At 45.8% G+C, this 19,236-nt stretch overlaps 1 protein-coding gene across 1 annotated transcript in view; it reads left to right on the plus strand.

Moving 5' to 3' along the window:
• Positions 1–19,236, plus strand: part of LOC106594219 (C-terminal-binding protein 2) — a 360,185-nt gene that overhangs the window by 93,748 nt on the left and 247,201 nt on the right. The window contains exon 2 of the mRNA XM_045701166.1: positions 9,799–10,354. Within this exon, the coding sequence (XP_045557122.1) occupies positions 10,297–10,354 (58 nt within the window). The 5' untranslated portion in view covers positions 9,799–10,296. The remainder of the gene's footprint in view (positions 1–9,798; positions 10,355–19,236) is intronic.

Raw genomic sequence — 19,236 nt, forward strand, 5'->3', positions numbered from 1 at the left:
CCCCCTCTCTCTCTCTCTCTCTCTCTCTCTCTCTGTCTCTGTTCCAGTGGAGGGAGAGAAGATGGATTAAACTACGGCAACGTTATCTCAGTTGTTCATCATATTACAAGATGTTTTAGTAAATTCATTCAGTTTTCCTTTGTTTTGTTTCACCCTGCAGGTCAAAGTGTTGTGTTATCTAGGTTGAGACAGTCCATACAGCAGCTAGGGGGTGTATGTCTCACCCTGCAGGTCAAAGTGTTGTGTTATCTAGGTTGAGACAGACCATACAGCAGCTAGGGGGTGTATGTCTCACCCTGCAGGTCAAAGTGTTGTGTTATCTAGGTTGAGACAGTCCATACAGCAGCTAGGGGGTGTATGTCTCACCCTGTAGGTCAAAGTGTTGTGTTATCTAGGTCGAGACAGTCCATACAGCAGCTAGGGGGTGTATGTCTCACCCTGCAGGTCAAAGTGTTGTGTTATCTAGGTTGAGACAGACCATACAGCAGCTAGGGGGTGTATGTCTCACCCTGCAGGTCAAAGTGTTGTGTTATCTAGGTTGAGACAGACCATACAGCAGCTAGGGGGTGTATGTCTCACCCTGCAGGTCAAAGTGTTGTGTTATCTAGGTTGAGACAGACCATACAGCAGCTAGATAGACATCTAGATATTATATTTAATGTAGTCTCACATTGCCACGTTTCCAGGTCTTGTTACACAGCTATTTCAGAATGAACACAGTGCTTTTCTTGAGCAGTAGCTCTCCGGAACGGAGTACCAGCACGTGGAATGTTCTACTCTCCTGAACGGAGTCTCAGCACATGGAATGTTCTACTCACCGGAACGGAGTACCAGTACATGGAATGTTCTACTCTCCGGAACGGAGTACCAGCACATGGAATGTTCTACTCTCCGGAACGGAGTACCAGTACATGGAATGTTCTACTCTCCGGAACAGAGTACCAGCACATGGAATGTTCTACTCTCCGGAACGGAGTACCAGCACATGGAATGTTCTACTCTCCGGAACGGAGTACCAGCACATGGAATGTTCTACTCTCCGGAACGGAGTACCAGCACATGGAATGTTCTACTCTCCGGAACGGAGTACCAGTACATGGAATGTTCTACTCTCCGGAACGGAGTACCAGTACATGGAATGTTCTACTCTCCTGAACGGAGTACCAGTACATGGAATGTTCTACTCTCCGGAACGGAGTCTCGGCACATGGAATGTTCTACTCACCGGAACGGAGTCTCGGCACATGGAATTTTCTACTGCTTCCTGTTCCTCTTACAGAACATTAAATCAAAAGTATTGCAGAGTTTCCAGCAGCTGAATATAAACAGTAACGGCACCCAAAATGGGTAGCGGCACTTATTTCAGTCCACGTCAAGCCAGCCAGGAAAGCAAGGTTCTATTCATTGTATAGTACAGTCAAGGAGTTTAAAACAGTTCATGTGGGTGTCACTCAATACTGGGAACAGTCTGTTTTGTTATACTGCTGAAACAGGATGGGAACAGTCTGTTTTGTTATACCGCTGAAACAGGATGGGAACAGTCTGTTTTGTTATACTGCTGAAACTGAGGATGGGAACAGTCTGTTTTGTTATACTGCTGAAACAGGATGGGGACAGTCTGTTTTGTTATACCGCTGAAACAGGATGGGAACAGTCTGTTTTGTTATACCGCTGAAACAGGATGGGAACAGTCTGTTTTGTTATACTGCTGAAACTGAGGATGGGAACAGTCTGTTTTGTTATACTGCTGAAACAGGATGGGAACAGTCTGTTTTGTTATACTGCTGAAACTGAGGATGGGAACAGTCTCTTTTGTTATACTGCTGAAACTGAGGATGGGAACAGTCTGTTTTGTTATACTGCTGAAACAGAATGGGAACAGTCTGTTTTGTTATACTGTTGAAACTAAGAATGGGAACAGTCTGTTTTGTTATACTGCTGAAACAGGATGGGAACAGTCTGTTTTGTTATACTGCTGAAACTGAGGATGGGAACAGTCTCTTTTGTTATACTGCTGAAACTGAGGATGGGAACAGTCTGTTTTGTTATACTGCTGAAACTGAGGATGGGAACAGTCTGTTTTGTTATACTGCTGAAACTGAGAATGGGAACAGTCTGTTTTGTTATACTGCTGAAACTGAGGATGGGAAGTCTGTTTTGTTATACTGCTGAAACAGATGATGGGAACAGTCTGTTTTGTTATACTGCTGAAACTGAGGATGGGAACAGTCTGTTTTGTTATACTGCTGAAACTGAGGATGGGAACAGTCTCTTTTGTTATACTGCTGAAACTGAGGATGGGAACAGTCTCTTTTGTTATACTGCTGAAACTGAGGATGGGAACAGTCTGTTTTGTTATACTGCTGAAACAGAATGGGAACAGTCTGTTCTGTTATACTGCTGAAACAGGATGGGGACAGTCTGTTTTGTTATACCGCTGAAACTGAGGATGGGAACAGTCTGTTTTGTTATACCGCTGAAACTGAGGATGGGAACAGTCTGTTCTGTTATACTGCTGAAACAGGATGGGGACAGTCTGTTTTGTTATACCGCTGAAACTGAGGATGGGAACAGTCTGTTTTGTTATACCGCTGAAACTGAGGATGGGAACAGTCTGTTCTGTTATACTGCTGAAACAGGATGGGGACAGTCTGTTTTGTTATACTGCTGAAACAGGATGGGGACAGTCTGTTTTGTTATACCGCTGAAACTGAGGATGGGAACAGTCTGTTTTGTTATACCGCTGAAACTGAGGATGGGAACAGTCTGTTCTGTTATACTGCTGAAACAGGATGGGGACAGTCTGTTTTGTTATACTGCTGAAACAGGATGGGGACAGTCTGTTTTGTTATACTGCTGAAACAGAATGGGGACAGTCTGTTTTGTTATACTGCTGAAACTGAGGATGGGAACAGTCTGTTTTATTATACTGCTGAAGCTGAGGATGGGAACAGTCTGTTTTGTTATCCCGCTGAAACAGGATGGGAAGAGTCTGTTTTGTTATACTGCTGAAACTGAGGATGGGAACAGTCTGTTTTGTTATACTGCTGAAACTGAGGATGGGAACAGTCTGTTTTGTTATACTGCTGAATCTGAGGATGGGAACAGTCTGTTTTGTTATACTGCTGAAACTGAGGATGGGAAGTCTGTTTTGTTATACTGCTGAAACAGAGGATGGGAACAGTCTGTTTTGTTATACTGCTGAAACTGAGGATGGGAACAGTCTGTTTTGTTATACTGCTGAAACAGGATGGGGACAGTCTGTTTTGTTATACCGCTGAAACAGGATGGGGACAGTCTGTTTTGTTATACCGCTGAAACAGGATGGGGACAGTCTGTTTTGTTATACTGCTGAAACTGAGGATGGGAACAGTCTGTTTTGTTATACTGCTGAAACAGGATGGGGACAGTCTGTTTTGTTATACTGCTGAAACAGGATGGGGACAGTCTGTTTTGTTATACTGCTGAAACAGGATGGGGACAGTCTGTTTTGTTATACTGCTGAAACAGAGGATGGGAACAGTCTGTTTTGTTATACTGCTGAAACAGGATGGGAACAGTCTGTTTTGTTATACTGCTGAAACAGGATGGGAACAGTCTGTTTTGTTATACTGCTGAAACAGAGGATGGGAACAGTCTGTTTTGTTATACTGCTGAAACTGATAATGGGGACAGTCTGTTTTGTTATACTGCTGAAACAGGATGGGAACAGTCTGTTTTGTTATGCTGCTGAAACTGAGGATGGTAACAGTCTGTTTTGTTATACTGCTGAAACAGGATGGGGACAGTCTGTTTTGTTATACTGCTGAAACTGAAGATGGGAACAGTCTGTTTTGTTATACCGCTGAAACTTTAAAATGCACATTTAGCTGTTGCTCATTGTTATTCAGAAACATGAAACATGAATTCTTGCCTCCGGAATGAAACAATGTGCTTAACGGCATCTGCCTGAAAACCTGCCGACAGTACCCGAAAACCGCTAGCAAACTTACCAAAACCACTCAGCTCTTTCCTGATTTGATCATCCGTAATAAACGGAGGTAAATTTGCGACTACCACCCTGGTCGAAGGAGTTGAGAGAGGTGAAACTGGCACCAACACACCCCTTACAAATATTCCGCTAGCAATTAGCCTACCAACCAAATTTGCTCTTTTCATGAACACCACCACAGCTTTGTTCATTCTAGAAGCAGAATGTATAAATTCACCTCCTACCTGTTCACCGACCGTGAGCAGAACCTCCTCCACCTTAACTCCATTCTCAGGAACACACCTGAATCAACACCGTATCGACAGCGTCTCCTCCACCTTAACTCCATTCTCAGGAACACACCTGAATCAACACCGTATCGACAGCGTCTCCTCCACCTTAACTCCATTCTCAGGAACACACCTGAATCAACACCGTAACGACAGCGTCTCCTCCACCTTAACTCCATTCTCAGGAACACACCTGAATCAACACCGTATCGACAGCGTCTCCTCCACCTTAACTCCATTCTCAGGAACACACCTGAATCAACACCGTATCGACAGCGTCTCCTCCACCTTAACTCCATTCTCAGGAACACACCTGAATCAACACCGTAACGACAGCGTCTCCTCCACCTTAACTCCATTCTCAGGAACACACCTGAATCAACACCGTATCGACAGCGTCTCCTCCACCTTAACTCCATTCTCAGGAACACACCTGAATCAACACCGTATCGACAGTGTCTCCTCCACCTTAACTCCATTCTCAGGAACACACCTGAATCAACACCGTAACGACAGCGTCTCCTCCATGCTTGGCTGAGAAGCCATCACACACACCACACCTTCCAAACACCAGGAAACTAAAACTCTGTCCTCTTCCACCCTAACTTTGAAACAAAACCTGTGGATACCGCTAAAACAAATAGTGCATTAACCCTCCAGCATAGAAAAGACCAAGGACAGAATCAAGGAAATAAGTTAGGACAGAGCCCTGCACACCAAACACTCAAACACCACAGCTCAGAGGAAGAGAAACATCTGTGAGGCAGCCGGACCCAGACGTTCAGTTAATGTAGGAATCCATATCTGTGATGGACTGTCTGGCTCTCTCTCTGTCTGTGATAGGCTGTCTGGCTCTCTGTCTCTGTGATAGGCTGTCTGGCTCTCTGTCTCTGTGATGGGCTGTCTGGCTCTCTGTCTCTGCGATAGGCTGTCTGGCTCTCTGTCTCTGTGATGGGCTGTCTGGATCTCTGTCTCTGTGATAGGCTGTCTGGATCTCTGTCTCTGTGATAGGCTGTCTGGCTCTCTCTCTCTGTGATGGGCTGTCTGGCTCTCTCTCTCTGTGATGGGCTGTCTGGCTCTCTGTCTCTGCGATAGGCTGTCTGGCTCTCTGTCTCTGTGATAGGCTGTCTGGCTCTCTGTCTCTGTGATAGGCTGTCTGGCTCTCTGTCTCTGCGATAGGCTGTCTGGCTCTCTGTCTCTGTGATGGGCTGTCTGGCTCTCTGGCTCTGCGATAGGCTGTCTGGCTCTCTGTCTCTGTGATAGGCTGTCTGGCTCTCTGTCTCTGTGATAGGCTGTCTGGCTCTCTGTCTCTGTGATAGGCTGTCTGGCTCTCTGTCTCTGTAATAGGCTGTCTCTCTCTCTCTCTGTCTCTGTGATGGGCTGTCTCTGTGATAGGCTGTCTGTCTCTGTCTCTGTGATGGGCTGTCTCTGTGATAGGCTGTCTGGCTCTCTGTCTCTGTGATAGGCTGTCTGGCTCTCTGTCTCTGTGATAGGCTGTCTGGCTCTCTGTCTCTGTGATAGGCTGTCTCTCTCTCTCTCTGTCTCTGTGATGGGCTGTCTCTGTGATAGGCTGTCTGGCTCTCTCTCTCTCTGTGATAGGCTGTCTGGCTCTCTGTCTCTGTGATAGGCTGTCTGGATCTCTGTCTCTGTGATGGGCTGTCTCTCTTTCTCTGTCTCTGTGATAGGCTGTCTCTCTGTCTCTGTGATAGGCTGTCTGGCTCTCTGTCTCTGTGATGGGCTGTCTCTCTCTCTGTGATAGGCTGTCTCTCTTTCTGTCTCTGTGATAGGCTGTCTGGCTCTCTGTCTCTGTAATAGGCTGTCTCTCTCTCTCTCTGTCTCTGTGATAGGCTGTCTGGCTGTCTGTCTCTGTCTCTGTGATAGGCTGTCTGGCTGTCTGTCTCTGTCTCTGTGATAGGCTGTCTGGCTGTCTGTCTCTGTCTCTGTGATAGGCTGTCTGTCTCTGTGATAGGCTGTCTGGCTGTCTGTCTCTGTGATAGGCTGTCTGGCTCTCTCTCTCTCTCTGTCTCTGTGATAGGCTGTCTCTCTCTCTCTCTCTCTCTCTCTCTGTCTCTGTGATAGGCTGTCTGGCTCTCTGTCTCTGTGATAGGCTGTCTGGCTGTCTGTCTCTGTGATAGGCTGTCTGGCTGTCTGGCTCTGTCTCTGTAATAGGCTGTCTGGCTCTCTGTCTCTGTGATAGGCTGTCTGGCTCTCTGTCTCTGTAATAGGCTGTCTCTCTCTCTCTCTGTCTCTGTCTCTGTGATAGGCTGTCTGGCTCTCTGTCTCTGTGATAGGCTGTCTGGCTCTCTGTCTCTGTGATAGGCTGTCTGGCTCTCTGTCTCTGTGATAGGCTGTCTGGCTCTCTGTCTCTGTAATAGGCTGTCTCTCTCTCTCTGTCTCTGTGATAGGCTGTCTGGCTCTCTGTCTCTGTAATAGGCTGTCTCTCTCTCTCTCTCTCTCTCTCTCTGTCTCTGTGATAGGCTGTCTGGCTCTCTGTCTCTGTGATAGGCTGTCTGGCTCTCTGTCTCTGTAATAGGCTGTCTCTCTCTCTCTGTCTCTGTGATAGGCTGTCTGGCTCTCTGCCTCTGTGATAGGCTGTCTCTGTGATGGGCTGGCTGGCTCTCTCTCTGTGATAGGCTGTCTCTCTCACTGTGATAGGCTGTCTCTCTCTCTGTGATAGGCTGTCTCTCTCTCTGTGATAGGCTGTCTCTCTCTCTGTGATAGGCTGTCTCTCTCTCTCTCTCTCTCTCTCTCTGCTGCTCTCTTTGTTTTAATTAATGTTATTGCTGTTGTGAAACACAACATTGCTGCTAAGGTTTCCATGACAACACATGGTTTGGCTGTGTCTGTTTTACCAGGTAGGCCTGTGTATAGGTTTTTAAACATTATTATTTTGTTACCGTTGGAGATAAACCCTCTTAGAGGCCCTCTCTGTTCCCATCCTTAGAGCCTGAGGGAGAGAGGAGGGGGAAGGAGAGAGAGAGAGAAGAAGATAAGGAGGTGGAGAGCTCCTCCCTGGGTCTCCCTCTTGGCATCGCTGGTTCCTGGGGTATCAAACAAATCCTACCCCAAGGCCCTTGACAGGACTGGCAGAAGGCCAATAATTGATGAGCCCATTCTGAAACACCGTTTATGGAAGGGAATCAACTGTGGGTTTTTCATTGATTCAATGTGAATCATGTGTGTTTTTCATTGATTCAATATGAATCAGGTGTGGTTTGGAGACATGGTCTAATTGATCAGTTGTTCTTGACTGGCTCTAGTGGAGTCCCAGAGTTCTTCTTCTTCAGTGAAACAGAGCAGGTTAATGTGCTGCTGATGTGTGAATAGGTTTTACTGCCGTCTAATGGCTGTAAGGTGTCATTACAGTGTTGGTCCTGGGGTAGTCTCTTGCAACAGTGGACTGGCTGGCTGGATGACTGGATGTCTGGCTGGCTGGATGACTGGATGTCTGGCTGACTGGGTGTCTGGCTGACTGGCTGGCTGGATGACTGGATGACTGGCTGGCTGGATGACTGGATGTCTGGCTGGCTGGATGACTGGATGACTGGCTGGCTGACTGGATGTCTGGCTGACTGGCTGGCTGGCTGACTGGCTGGCTGGATGTCTGGCTGACTGGATGTCTGGCTGGCTGGCTGGCTGGCTGGATGACTGGCTGGCTGGCTGGCTGGATGTCTGGCTGGCTGGCTGGCTGGCTGGATGACTGGCTGTCTGTCTGACTGGCTGACTGGCTGGCTGGCTGGATGACTGGATGTCTGGCTGACTGGCTGGCTGGATGACTGGCTGACTGGCTGGCTGGCTGGCTGTCTGTCTGACTGACTGATACCACAACTTATAGGCTTACGTCTGTATCTACAGGTAACTGACAAAATGAAGGAAACACCAACATAAAGTGTCTTAATAAGGCGTTGGGCCACCAGCAGCCAGAACAGCTTCAATCCACCTTGACATAGATTCTACAGGTGTCTGGAACTCTATTGTGATGTCATTCTTCCATGAGAAATTCCATCATTTAGTGTTCTGTTGATGACGGTGGGACAACGCCGTCTCAGGCGCCGGCTCCAGAATCTCCCATACGGGTTCATACGGGTTGAGATGTGTTGACTGATACACACACCCCTTTAAACCCCCCCGTGTCCCTTTTGAGACCAACGTCACTGTGATCTCTTCCTTGTTGCCGTGGTAGTTCAACATAACGGACAACTGGGCATATTAATACTTGACCCTAAGCATGATGGGATGTTAAATGCTTGTTAATGATTCCCCCGGAACCTCACCTGTGTGGAAGCACCTGCTTTCAATATACTTTATCCCCTCATTTACTCAAGTGTTTCTTTTATTTTGTCAGTTACCTGTGTGTGTATATATAGAGCTCACCTCTGGGTCAGTAGCCAGAGGTGAGCTCTGTCATGTCGTCCTATCATCAACACTTCTAAAAATTGACTCGTTGAGGAGATGGAGGCACTTTAACGCAGGCAGGTTAACACGTAGAGGACATGGAGGCACTTTAACGCAGGCAGGTTAACACGTTGAGGACATGGAGGCACTTTAACGCAGGCAGGTTAACACGTTGAGGACATGGAGGCACTTTAATGCAGGCAGGTTAACACATTGAGGACATGGAGGCACTTTAACGCAGGCAGGTTAACACGTTGAGGACATGGAGGCACTTTAACGCAGGCAGGTTAACACGTTGAGGACATGGAGGCACTTTAACGCAGGCAGGTTAACACGTTGAGGACATGGAGGCACTTTAACGCAGGCAGGTTAACACATTGAGGACATGGAGGCACTTTAACACAGGCAGGTTAACACGTTGAGGACATGGAGGCACTTTAACGCAGGCAGGTTAACACGTTGAGGACATGGAGGCACTTTAACGCAGGCAGGTTAACACATTGAGGACATGGAGGCACTTTAACGCAGGCAGGTTAACACGTTGAGGACATGGAGGCACTTTAACGCAGGCAGGTTATATCAGCTAGCTCCTTCGTACTGCCACACAGGGTTGAGGTAGAGCTAGCTCCTTCGTACTGCCACACAGGGTTGAGGTAGAGCTAGCTCCTTCGTACTGCCACACAGGGTTGAGGTAGAGCTAGCTCCTTCGTACTGCCACACAGGGTTGAGGTAGAGCTAGCTCCTTCGTACTGCCACACAGGGTTGAGGTAGAGCTAGCTCCTTCGTACTGCCACATAGGGTTGAGGTAGAAAGAGCTCTGTGTTTCTGATCTGCTGTGTGTTGTTTGATGATAGTCGTTAGTATCCTGGAAAATGAAACAAAACACAATATGGATTAAACTTCTTTATGAAAACATCCTTAATGTTGGAAACAAACATCGTTATGTTGTCATCCAGAGTCACATGGATTTATTTTCCAAGCTATAACACGCAGTATTTTACATACAGCAGGTTATTAAAGGACTAAATTGTTTTTCCCACGGATAAAATATTGCGATACTGGTATCATGGCGTCCCTAATTACTTTGCAGGTGTTTCAAGACGGTGTGTTTAACCCAGTGTGTTGTGTTGTGTTGTGTTGCAGGTGTGTGTCGAGGCGGTGTGCCCCGGGGAGGACTGTTAACCATGTGCTACAGTAGCTAGGTTCCCCCATCCCTGTGTCTTTCTGGCTGCGGTGCCACCCATCACTGGCAGAGGAGGAGAGGGCCCCCGTGCCACCCATCACTGGCAGAGGAGGAGAGGGCCCCCGTGCCACCCATCACTGGCAGAGGAGGAGAAGGCCCCCGTGCCACCCATCACTGGCAGAGGAGGAGAGGGCCCCAGTGCCACCCATCACTGGCAGAGGAGGAGAGGGCCCCCGTGCCACCCATCACTGGCAGAGGAGGAGAGGGCCCCCGTGCCACCCATCACTGGCAGAGGAGGAGAGGGCCCCCCATCACTGGCAGAGGAGGAGAGGGCCCCCCCATCACTGGCAGAGGAGGGGAGGGCCACCCATCACTGGCAGAGGCGGAGAGGGCCCCCCATCACTGGCAGAGGAGGAGAGGGCCTCCGTGATAACAGACAGACAGACAGACGCACAGACATGGCTCTGACAGACAAACACAAAGTGAAGAGACAGAGACTAGACAGGATCTGTGAAGGTAAGGAAGGATCTCTCTCTCCATCACTCTCCTTCCGCAATCTCTCTCTCTCTCTATCTCTCTTTCTCTCTGTTTCTCTAACTCCCCACCATTCCCACTGGTATCAACCAAAGACCTATTGATTGATAATCAATGACTATAAACTGCTAGAATCTTCTCCTGGCCTGCGGCACATGTCAGCGATTCAAGTATGAAATGTTAACCTTAACCTCTCAACATTAATCTGGAGGTTAACCTTAACCTCTCAACATTTATCTGGAGGTTAACCTCTCAACATTAATCTGGAGGTTAACCTTAACCTCTCAACATTTATCTGGAGGTTAACCTCTCAACATTTATCTGCATGTTAACCTCTCAACATTTATCTGGAGGTTAACCTCTCAACATTTATCTGAATGTTAACCTCTCAACATTTATCTGGATGTTAACCTCTCAACATTTATCTGGAGGTTAACCTTAACCTCTCAACATTTATCTGGATGTTAACCTCTCAACATTTATCTGGAGGTTAACCTTAACCGCTCAACATTTATCTGGAGGTTAACCTCTCAACATTCATCTGGATGTTAACCTTAATCTCTCAACATTTATCTGGATGTTAACCTTAACCTCTCAATATTTATCTGGATGTTAACCTCTCAACATTTATCTGGATGTTAACCTTAAACTCTCAATATTTATCTGGATGTTAACCTCTCAACATTTATCTGGATGTTAACCTCTCAACATTTATCTGGATGTTAACCTCTCAACATTTATCTGGAGGTTAACCTTAACCTCTCAACATTAATCTGGAGGTTAACCTCTCAACATTAACCTTGAGGTTAACCTTAACCTCTCAACATTTATCTGGATGTTAACCTTAATCTCTCAACATTAATCTGGAGGTTAACCTTAACCTCTCAACATTTATCTGGAGGTTAACCTCTCAATATTTATCTGGAGGTTAACCTCTCAACATGTATCTGGAGGTTAACCTCTCAACATGTATCTGGAGGTTAACCTCTCAACATGTATCTGGAGGTTAACCTCTCAACATGTATCTGGAGGTTAACCTCTCAACATTTATCTGGAGGTTAACCTCTCAACATTTATCTGGAGGTTAACCTCTCAACATTTATCTGGAGGTTAACCTCTCAACATTTATCTGGAGGTTAACCTCTCAACATGTATCTGGAGGTTAACCTCTCAACATTTATCTGGATGTTAACCTCTCAACATTTATCTGGAGGTTAACCTTAACCTTTCAACATTTATCTGGAGGTTAACCTTAACCTCTCAACATTTATCTGGAGGTTAACCTCTCAACATTTATCTGGAGGTTAACCTTAACCGCTCAACATTTATCTGGAGGTTAACCTCTCAACATTCATCTGGATGTTAACCTTAATCTCTCAACATTCATCTGGATGTTAATAACCTCTCAATATTTATCTGGATGTTAACCTCTCAACATTTATCTGGATGTTAACCTTAAACTCTCAATATTTATCTGGATGTTAACCTCTCAACATTTATCTGGAGGTTAACCTTAACCTCTCAACATTAACCTTGAGGTTAACCTTAACCTCTCAACATTTATCTGGATGTTAACCTTAATCTCTCAACATTAATCTGGAGGTTAACCTTAACCTCTCAACATTTATCTGGAGGTTAACTTCTCAACATTTATCTGGAGGTTAATCTCTCAACATTAATCTGGAGGTTAACCTTAACCTCTCAACATTAATCTGGATGAGAATACTGCCACAGTCTGTAGCTCAGCCTCAGTATGTCCTATGGTAGTCGTAACACTGACTTAATGGTAAGAGAGAGAGAGAGAGAGAGAGAGAGAGAGAGAGAGAGAGAGAGAGAGAGAGAGAGAGAGAGAGAGAGAGAGAGAGAGAGAGAGAGAGAGAGAGAGAGAGAGAGAGAGAGAGAGAGAGAGAGAGAGAGAGAGAGAGAGAGAGAGAGAGAGAGATCAGCCTTTTGAATCAGACCCTGTCAGAGTGTTTGGTTGGTCGTTAGAATCACAGCTGTTTAGGGATGAACCCATGTAGTCGGTGGGGATTTAGGACGTCTACTGCGGGTCGCTAAAAATATAATGACAACACTATACTGAACATGGTTTGGTTTAGAAACATGAGAACCAAGCTGGATTGATGAGTGTAGCCATGTTATCAGCTGGACTTGTTGAAATATCTTCACTCCTAGAAAAAAAACCTCCAGGCTTCCATCATAACTGTCAATTTATAGGGGGGAAAAAGTTAAATAATTACAGGGGGCAGTTTGGGGGGAAAAAAAACCTAATCCCGTCCGAATCGTCCTCTGGAATAATGGACGTTCTGGGGTAATAATTACATAACCAAACGTTCTCTAGTAATACTAGTCACATGCTGATAGGGCTTAGCCTAATTGTCTAAGAAAATTGAGGAGAGATTAAACTCTATCTTAATTAGGTTTATAATCAATAGCCTAACTGTTAAATGTGCCTGGCTTTATAAATGATCCATATCTATCTACAGCAATAAGACAGATCCTGCTTCTGTTGCCTGGTTGACTGTTTGTTTAACAGCCTAGTGATTCCATCAGCACCAAGCCTCATGCAATGGCAAAAATGTTGTATAAAGCAATTTCACTGATTTGTCTGTTTTTAATCTTTTGCTATGCTGTAATAAAGGCTTTATCAAATCAAATTCAAATTAAATCGACAACTGGGATTATTATTATTTGACCATGCTGGTCATCTATGCACATTTGAACATCTTGGCCATGTGCTGTCATAATCTCCACCCGGCACAGCCAGAAGAGGACTGGCCACCCCTCATAGCCTGGTTCCTCTCTAGGTTTCTTCCTAGGTTCTGGCCTTTCTAGGGAGTTTTTCCTAGCCACCGTGCTTCTACACCTGCATTGCTTGCTGTTTGGGGTTTTAGGCTGGGTTTCTGTACAGCACTTTGAGATATCAGCTGATGTAAGAAGGGCTATATAAATAAATGTGATTTGATAATAAAGGCTTTACCATTTGTTTTTTCCATTAGAAGATACTGGTATAACTGATAACTGATTTAGTGTTGTTTACACTGTTCCAAACAGGCAGAATTATCATATTGTAATCTAACAGCACCTGTTTGTCACACATAATATGCACACAGCTCTGGCTCCTGTTTCCTCCTTTATCTGGATCCCCTTCTTATTGTTATTATTACAAATATTATAATAAGTCATGTCATTATCATTAGTAGACTTAGTGTAGCAGCCTTGTTTAACCACCATGTCATTATTGTTATTAGACTTAGTGTAGCAGCCTTGTATAACCACCATGTCATTATCGTTATTAGACTTAGTGTAGCAGCCTTGTATAACCACCATGTCATTATCGTTAGTAGACTTAGTGTAGCAGCCTTGTATAACCACCATGTCATTATCGTTAGTAGACTTAGTGTAGCAGCCTTGTATAACCACCATGTCATTATCGTTAGTAGACTTAGTGTAGCAGCCTTGTATAACCACCATGTCATTATTGTTATTAGACTTAGTGTAGCAGCCTTGTATAACCACCATGTCATTATCGTTAGTAGACTTAGTGTAGCAGCCTTGTATAACCACCATGTCATTATCATTAGTAGACTTAGTGTAGCAGCCTTGTATAACCACCATGTCATTATCGTTAGTAGACTTAGTGTAGCAGCCTTGTATAACCACCATGTCATTATCATTAGTAGACTTAGTATAGCAGCCTTGTATAACCACCATGTCATTATCATTAGTAGACTTAGTGTAGCAGCCTTGTATAACCACCATGTCATTATCATTAGTAGACTTAGTGTAGCAGCCTTGTATAACCACCATGTCATTATCATTAGTAGACTTAGTGTAGCAGCCTTGTATAACCACCATGTCATTATCGTTAGTAGACTTAGTATAGCAGCCTTGTATAACCACCATGTCATTATCATTAGTAGACTTAGTGTAGCAGCCTTGTATAACCACCATGTCATTATCATTAGTATACTTAGTGTAGCAGCCTTGTATAACCACCATGTCATTATCATTAGTAGACTTAGTGTAGCAGCCTTGTATAACCACCATGTCATTATCATTAGTAGACTTAGTGTAGCAGCCTTGTTTAACCACCATGTCATTATCATTAGTAGACTTAGTGTAGCAGCCTTGTATAACCACCATGTCATTATCATTAGTAGACTTAGTATAGCAGCCTTGTTTAACCATCATGTCATTATCATTAGTAGACTTAGTGTAGCAGCCTTGTTTAACCATCATGTCATTATCATTAGTAGACTTAGTGTAGCAGCCTTGTATAACCACCATGTCATTATCATTAGTAGACTTAGTGTAGCAGCCTTGTATAACCACCATGTCATTATCATTAGTAGACTTAGTGTAGCAGCCTTGTATAACCACCATGTCATTATCATTAGTAGACTTAGTGTAGCAGCCTTGTATAACCACCATGTCATTATCGTTAGTAGACTTAGTATAGCAGCCTTGTATAACCACCATGTCATTATCATTAGTAGACTTAGTGTAGAAGCCTTGTATAACCATCATGGAGCTGTAGGCGTAAGGCCACATCCTGTTTAGTCTTAATACCGTAACTTCGTTAGGCCTGTATTTCAATATTTAGGCTACTGTATCAATCAATCAATCAATCATTCATTAATTCATGCCATCACACAGCAAACGAGACATTCATGCTTTGAAATACAATCAAGCATTTTAGTTTAAAAATGTAATAACATAAGGAGCTTTGAATAATTAGCCTGAACAATAAATAAACCGCAATTCACTAATACAACTGTTTTCAGTCTGCTGTAATAAAACCTTTCTATTTCTCCTTTTGTTTACGGTTAGAGCAGACTCTCTGGTACACTTCTTCATTTAGTGTTGTTTACACTGTTCCAGATGGTCAGGCAGAATAATCATATTGTAATCTAACTGTTTGATTCATATAATCCTCCCAGTACGCCTGCTCCTGTACCCTCCTTTCTCTGGATCTCCTGTAGTTTCTACGACTTCCCCTTTCCCTCCTGAGCAACCGGGAAACATTCACCCGTTTCCAGTTTCTTTTTCACGTCCTCCACATCCAATTTAGCCATCGACATTACTGTGTTCAGATATTGTTCTAACTCATTTGATAGGATACGATAGGCTATAGGTCAGGCCCTATTGGTCACATGTATGCGATGCTTACATATTCCGCGTAAAGAGAGCAGAGGGTTGAGGGTATAGGGAATGTTTTTCCTAAACAAATTAGGGATTTCGGTAAAAAACTTTTCAGTCAGAAACTAAATGACTGAAATGATGTTGCAGTTTCAGCACGGACAGCGTAATAAACAGACGCTGTGCTGAGATGCCTTTTCTCTGCAGTAGGGAGGAGAGGGAGACCCCGACTGTGCTGTCAGGGGCCATGAATTCTACAGGGGGCCAGGGATTCTGCAGGGGGGCAGGGGTTCTGCAGGGGGCCAGGGGTTCTGCAGGGGGCCAGGTGTTCTGCAGGGGGCCAGGGGTTTCTGCAGGGGGCCAGGGTTTCTGCAGGGGGCCAGGAGGTTCTGCAGGGGGCCAGGGATTCTGCAGGGGGGCAGTTCTTCTACAGGGGCCAGGGATTCTACAGGGGGCCAGGGATTCTACAGGGAGCCAGGGATCCTGCAGGGGGCCAGGGTTCCTGCAGGGGGCCAGGGATCCTGCAGGGGGCCAGGGTTCCTGCGGGGGGCAGGGATTCTACAGGGGGCCAGGGATTCTGCAGGGGGCCAGGGTTCTGCAGAGGGCCAGGGATTCAACAGTGGGCCAGGGATTCAACAGTGGGCCAGGGATTCTACAGTGGGCCAGGGATTCTACAGTGGGCCAGGGATTCTGCAGGGGGCCAGGGATTCAACAGTGGGCCAGGGATCTGCAGAGGGCCAGGGATTCAACAGTGGGCCAGGGATTCAACAGTGGGCCAGGGATTCAACAGTGGGACAGGGATTCTACAGTGGGCCAGGGATTCTACAGTGGGCCAGGGATTCTACAGGGGGCCAGGGATTCTGCAGGTCGCCAGGGATTCTGCAGGTCAACAGGGATTCTGCAGGGGGCCAGGGATTCTGCAGGGGGCCAGGGATCCTACAGGGGGCCAGGGATTCTGCAGGGGGCCAGGGATTCTGCAGGGGGCCAGGGATCTACAGGTGGGCCAGGGATTCTGCAGGTGGGCCAGGGATTCTGCAGGTGGGCCAGGGATTCTGCAGGTGGGCCAGGGATTCTGCAGGGGGGCCAGAGATTCTGCAGGGGGGCCAGAGATTCTGCAGGGGGGCCAGGGATTCTGCAGGGGACCAGGGGTTCTGCAGGGGGCCAGGGATTCTACAGGGGGCCAGGGATTCTGCAGGGGGCCAGGAATTCTTCCCCTGAGAGGCTTATTAAGCTGCTGGGTCCTCATCCAGACAGCAAGCACACTAGTGTGTGTGTGTGTGTGTGTGTGTGTGTGTGTGTGTGTGTGTGTGTGTGTGTGTGTGTGTGTGTGTGTGTGTGTGTGTGTCAGAAACAGACATGCAATACTGGACAATTAAGAGAGAAGGTCTGTTACCCACTGACAACATACAGGTTTAATAGTACAGTTGTACTGGTTTAGTAGAACAATGTTGAACTGGTTTAACAGAACAGTGTTGTACTGGTTTAATAGAACAGTGTTGAACTGGTTTAATAGAACAGTGTTGAACTGGTTTAATAGAACAGTGTTGAACTGGTTTAATAGAACAGTGTTGAACTGGTTTAATAGAACAGTGTTGAACTGGTTTAATAGAACAGTGTTGTACTGGTTTAATAGAACAGTGTTGAACTGGTTTAATAGAACAGTGTTGTATTGGTTTAATTGAACAGTGTTGTATTGGTTTAATTGAACAGCGTTGTATTGGTTTAATAGAACAGCGTTGAACTGGTTTACTAGAACAGCGTTGAACTGGTTTAATAGAACAGCGTTGTACTGGTTTAATAGAACAGCGTTGAACTGGTTTAATTGAACAGTGTTGAACTGGTTTAATAGAACAGTGTTGAACTGGTTTAATAGAACAGTGTTGAACTGGTTTAATAGAACAGTGTTGTACTGGTTTAATAGAACAGTGTTGAACTGGTTTAATAGAACAGTGTTGTACTGGTTTAATAGAACAGTGATGTACTGGTTTAATAGAACAGTGATGTACTGGTTTAATAGAACAGTGTTGAACTGGTTTAATAGAACAGTGTTGTACTGGTTTAATAGAACAGTGTTGTACTGGTTTAATAGAACAGTGTTGAACTGGTTTAATAGAACAGTGATGTAACAGCTTCAGTGTTGTGTACTGCGTGACACGATGAACACATGGTGTACATCCTACAACCCACCTCAGAGAGGAGCGTTTATAGTCCAGGAACCCCAACCAACCAATCCACTGGAGAGTACATGGAACAGGACCCAGTGGGTCTGCAGGTGGAGTTTCATAGGGATGAATGGTTCTGATAGATGGAACAGGACCCAGTGGGTCTGCAGGTGGAGTTTCATAGGGATGAATGGTTCTGTTACATGGAACAGGACCCAGTTGGTCTGCGGGTGGAGTTTCATAGGGATGAATGGTTCTGTTAGATGGAACGGGACCCAGTGGGTCTGCAGGTGGAGTTTCATAGGGATGAATGGTTCTGTTAGATGGAACGGGACCCAGTGGGTCTGCAGGTGGAGTTTCATAGGGATGAATGGTTCTGATAGATGGAACAGGACCCAGTGGGTCTCCAGGTGGAGTTTCATAGGGATGAATGGTTCTGTTAGATGGAACAGGACCCAGTGGGTCTGCAGGTGGAGTTTCATAGGGATGAATGGTTCTGTTAGATGGAACGGGACCCAGTGGGTCTGCAGGTGGAGTTTCATAGGGATGAATGGTTCTGATAGATGGAACAGGACCCAGTGGGTCTCCAGGTGGAGTTTCATAGGGATGAATGGTTCTGTTAGATGGAACAGGACCCAGTGGGTCTGCAGGTGGAGTTTCATAGGGATGAATGGTTCTGTTACATGGAACAGGACCCAGTGGGTCTGCAGGTGGAGTTTCATAGAGATGAATGGGTCTGATAGATGGAACAGGACCCAGTGGGTCTGCAGGTGGAGTTTCATAGGGATGAATGGTTCTGATAGATGGAACAGGACCCAGTGGGTCTGCAGGTGGAGTTTCATAGGGATGAATGGTTCTGATAGATGGAACAGGACCCAGTGGGTCTGCAGGTGGAGTTTCATAGGGATGAATGGTTCTGATAGATGGAACAGGACCCAGTGGGTCTGCAGGTGGAGTTTCATAGGTATGAATGGTTCTGATAGATGGAATAGGACCCAGTGGGTCTGCAGGTGGAGTTTCATAGGTATGAATGGTTCTGATAGATGGAACAGGACCCAGTGGGTCTGCAGGTGGAGTTTCATAGGGATGAATGGCTCGGTTCTGGTCAGTACCACTCGTGGTAACTGAACAGTCAGTCATTGATCTCCAGGACGTCTCTAAACCTTCTCACCCAGCAGGAGCATCAATCAACTGTAATACGACTAATCAGACTGTTGGACTAGTTCTGGGGGCTGGATAGAGGCTCTAAGCGTGTGTGTGTGTGTGTGTGTGTGTGTGTGTACACAGTAACAGGTGTTTCTACGATGGGAAGCAGTGTGCTGGCAGTGTGGTAGGGGACAGACAGACAGGAGTATTACCTAAAGACAGGAGTATTACCTACAGACAGACAGGAGTATTACCTAAAGACAGGATTATTACCTACAGACAGACAGACAGACAGACAGACAGACAGACAGACAGACAGACAGACAGACAGACAGACAGACAGACAGACAGACAGACAGACAGACAGAGGGTCTTGTCAGTAGACAGACAGACAGACAGACAGACAGACAGACA

Source organism: Salmo salar, chromosome ssa18 (assembly GCF_905237065.1).
Source record: "Salmo salar chromosome ssa18, Ssal_v3.1, whole genome shotgun sequence".
Classification (NCBI taxonomy): Eukaryota; Metazoa; Chordata; class Actinopteri; order Salmoniformes; family Salmonidae; genus Salmo; species Salmo salar.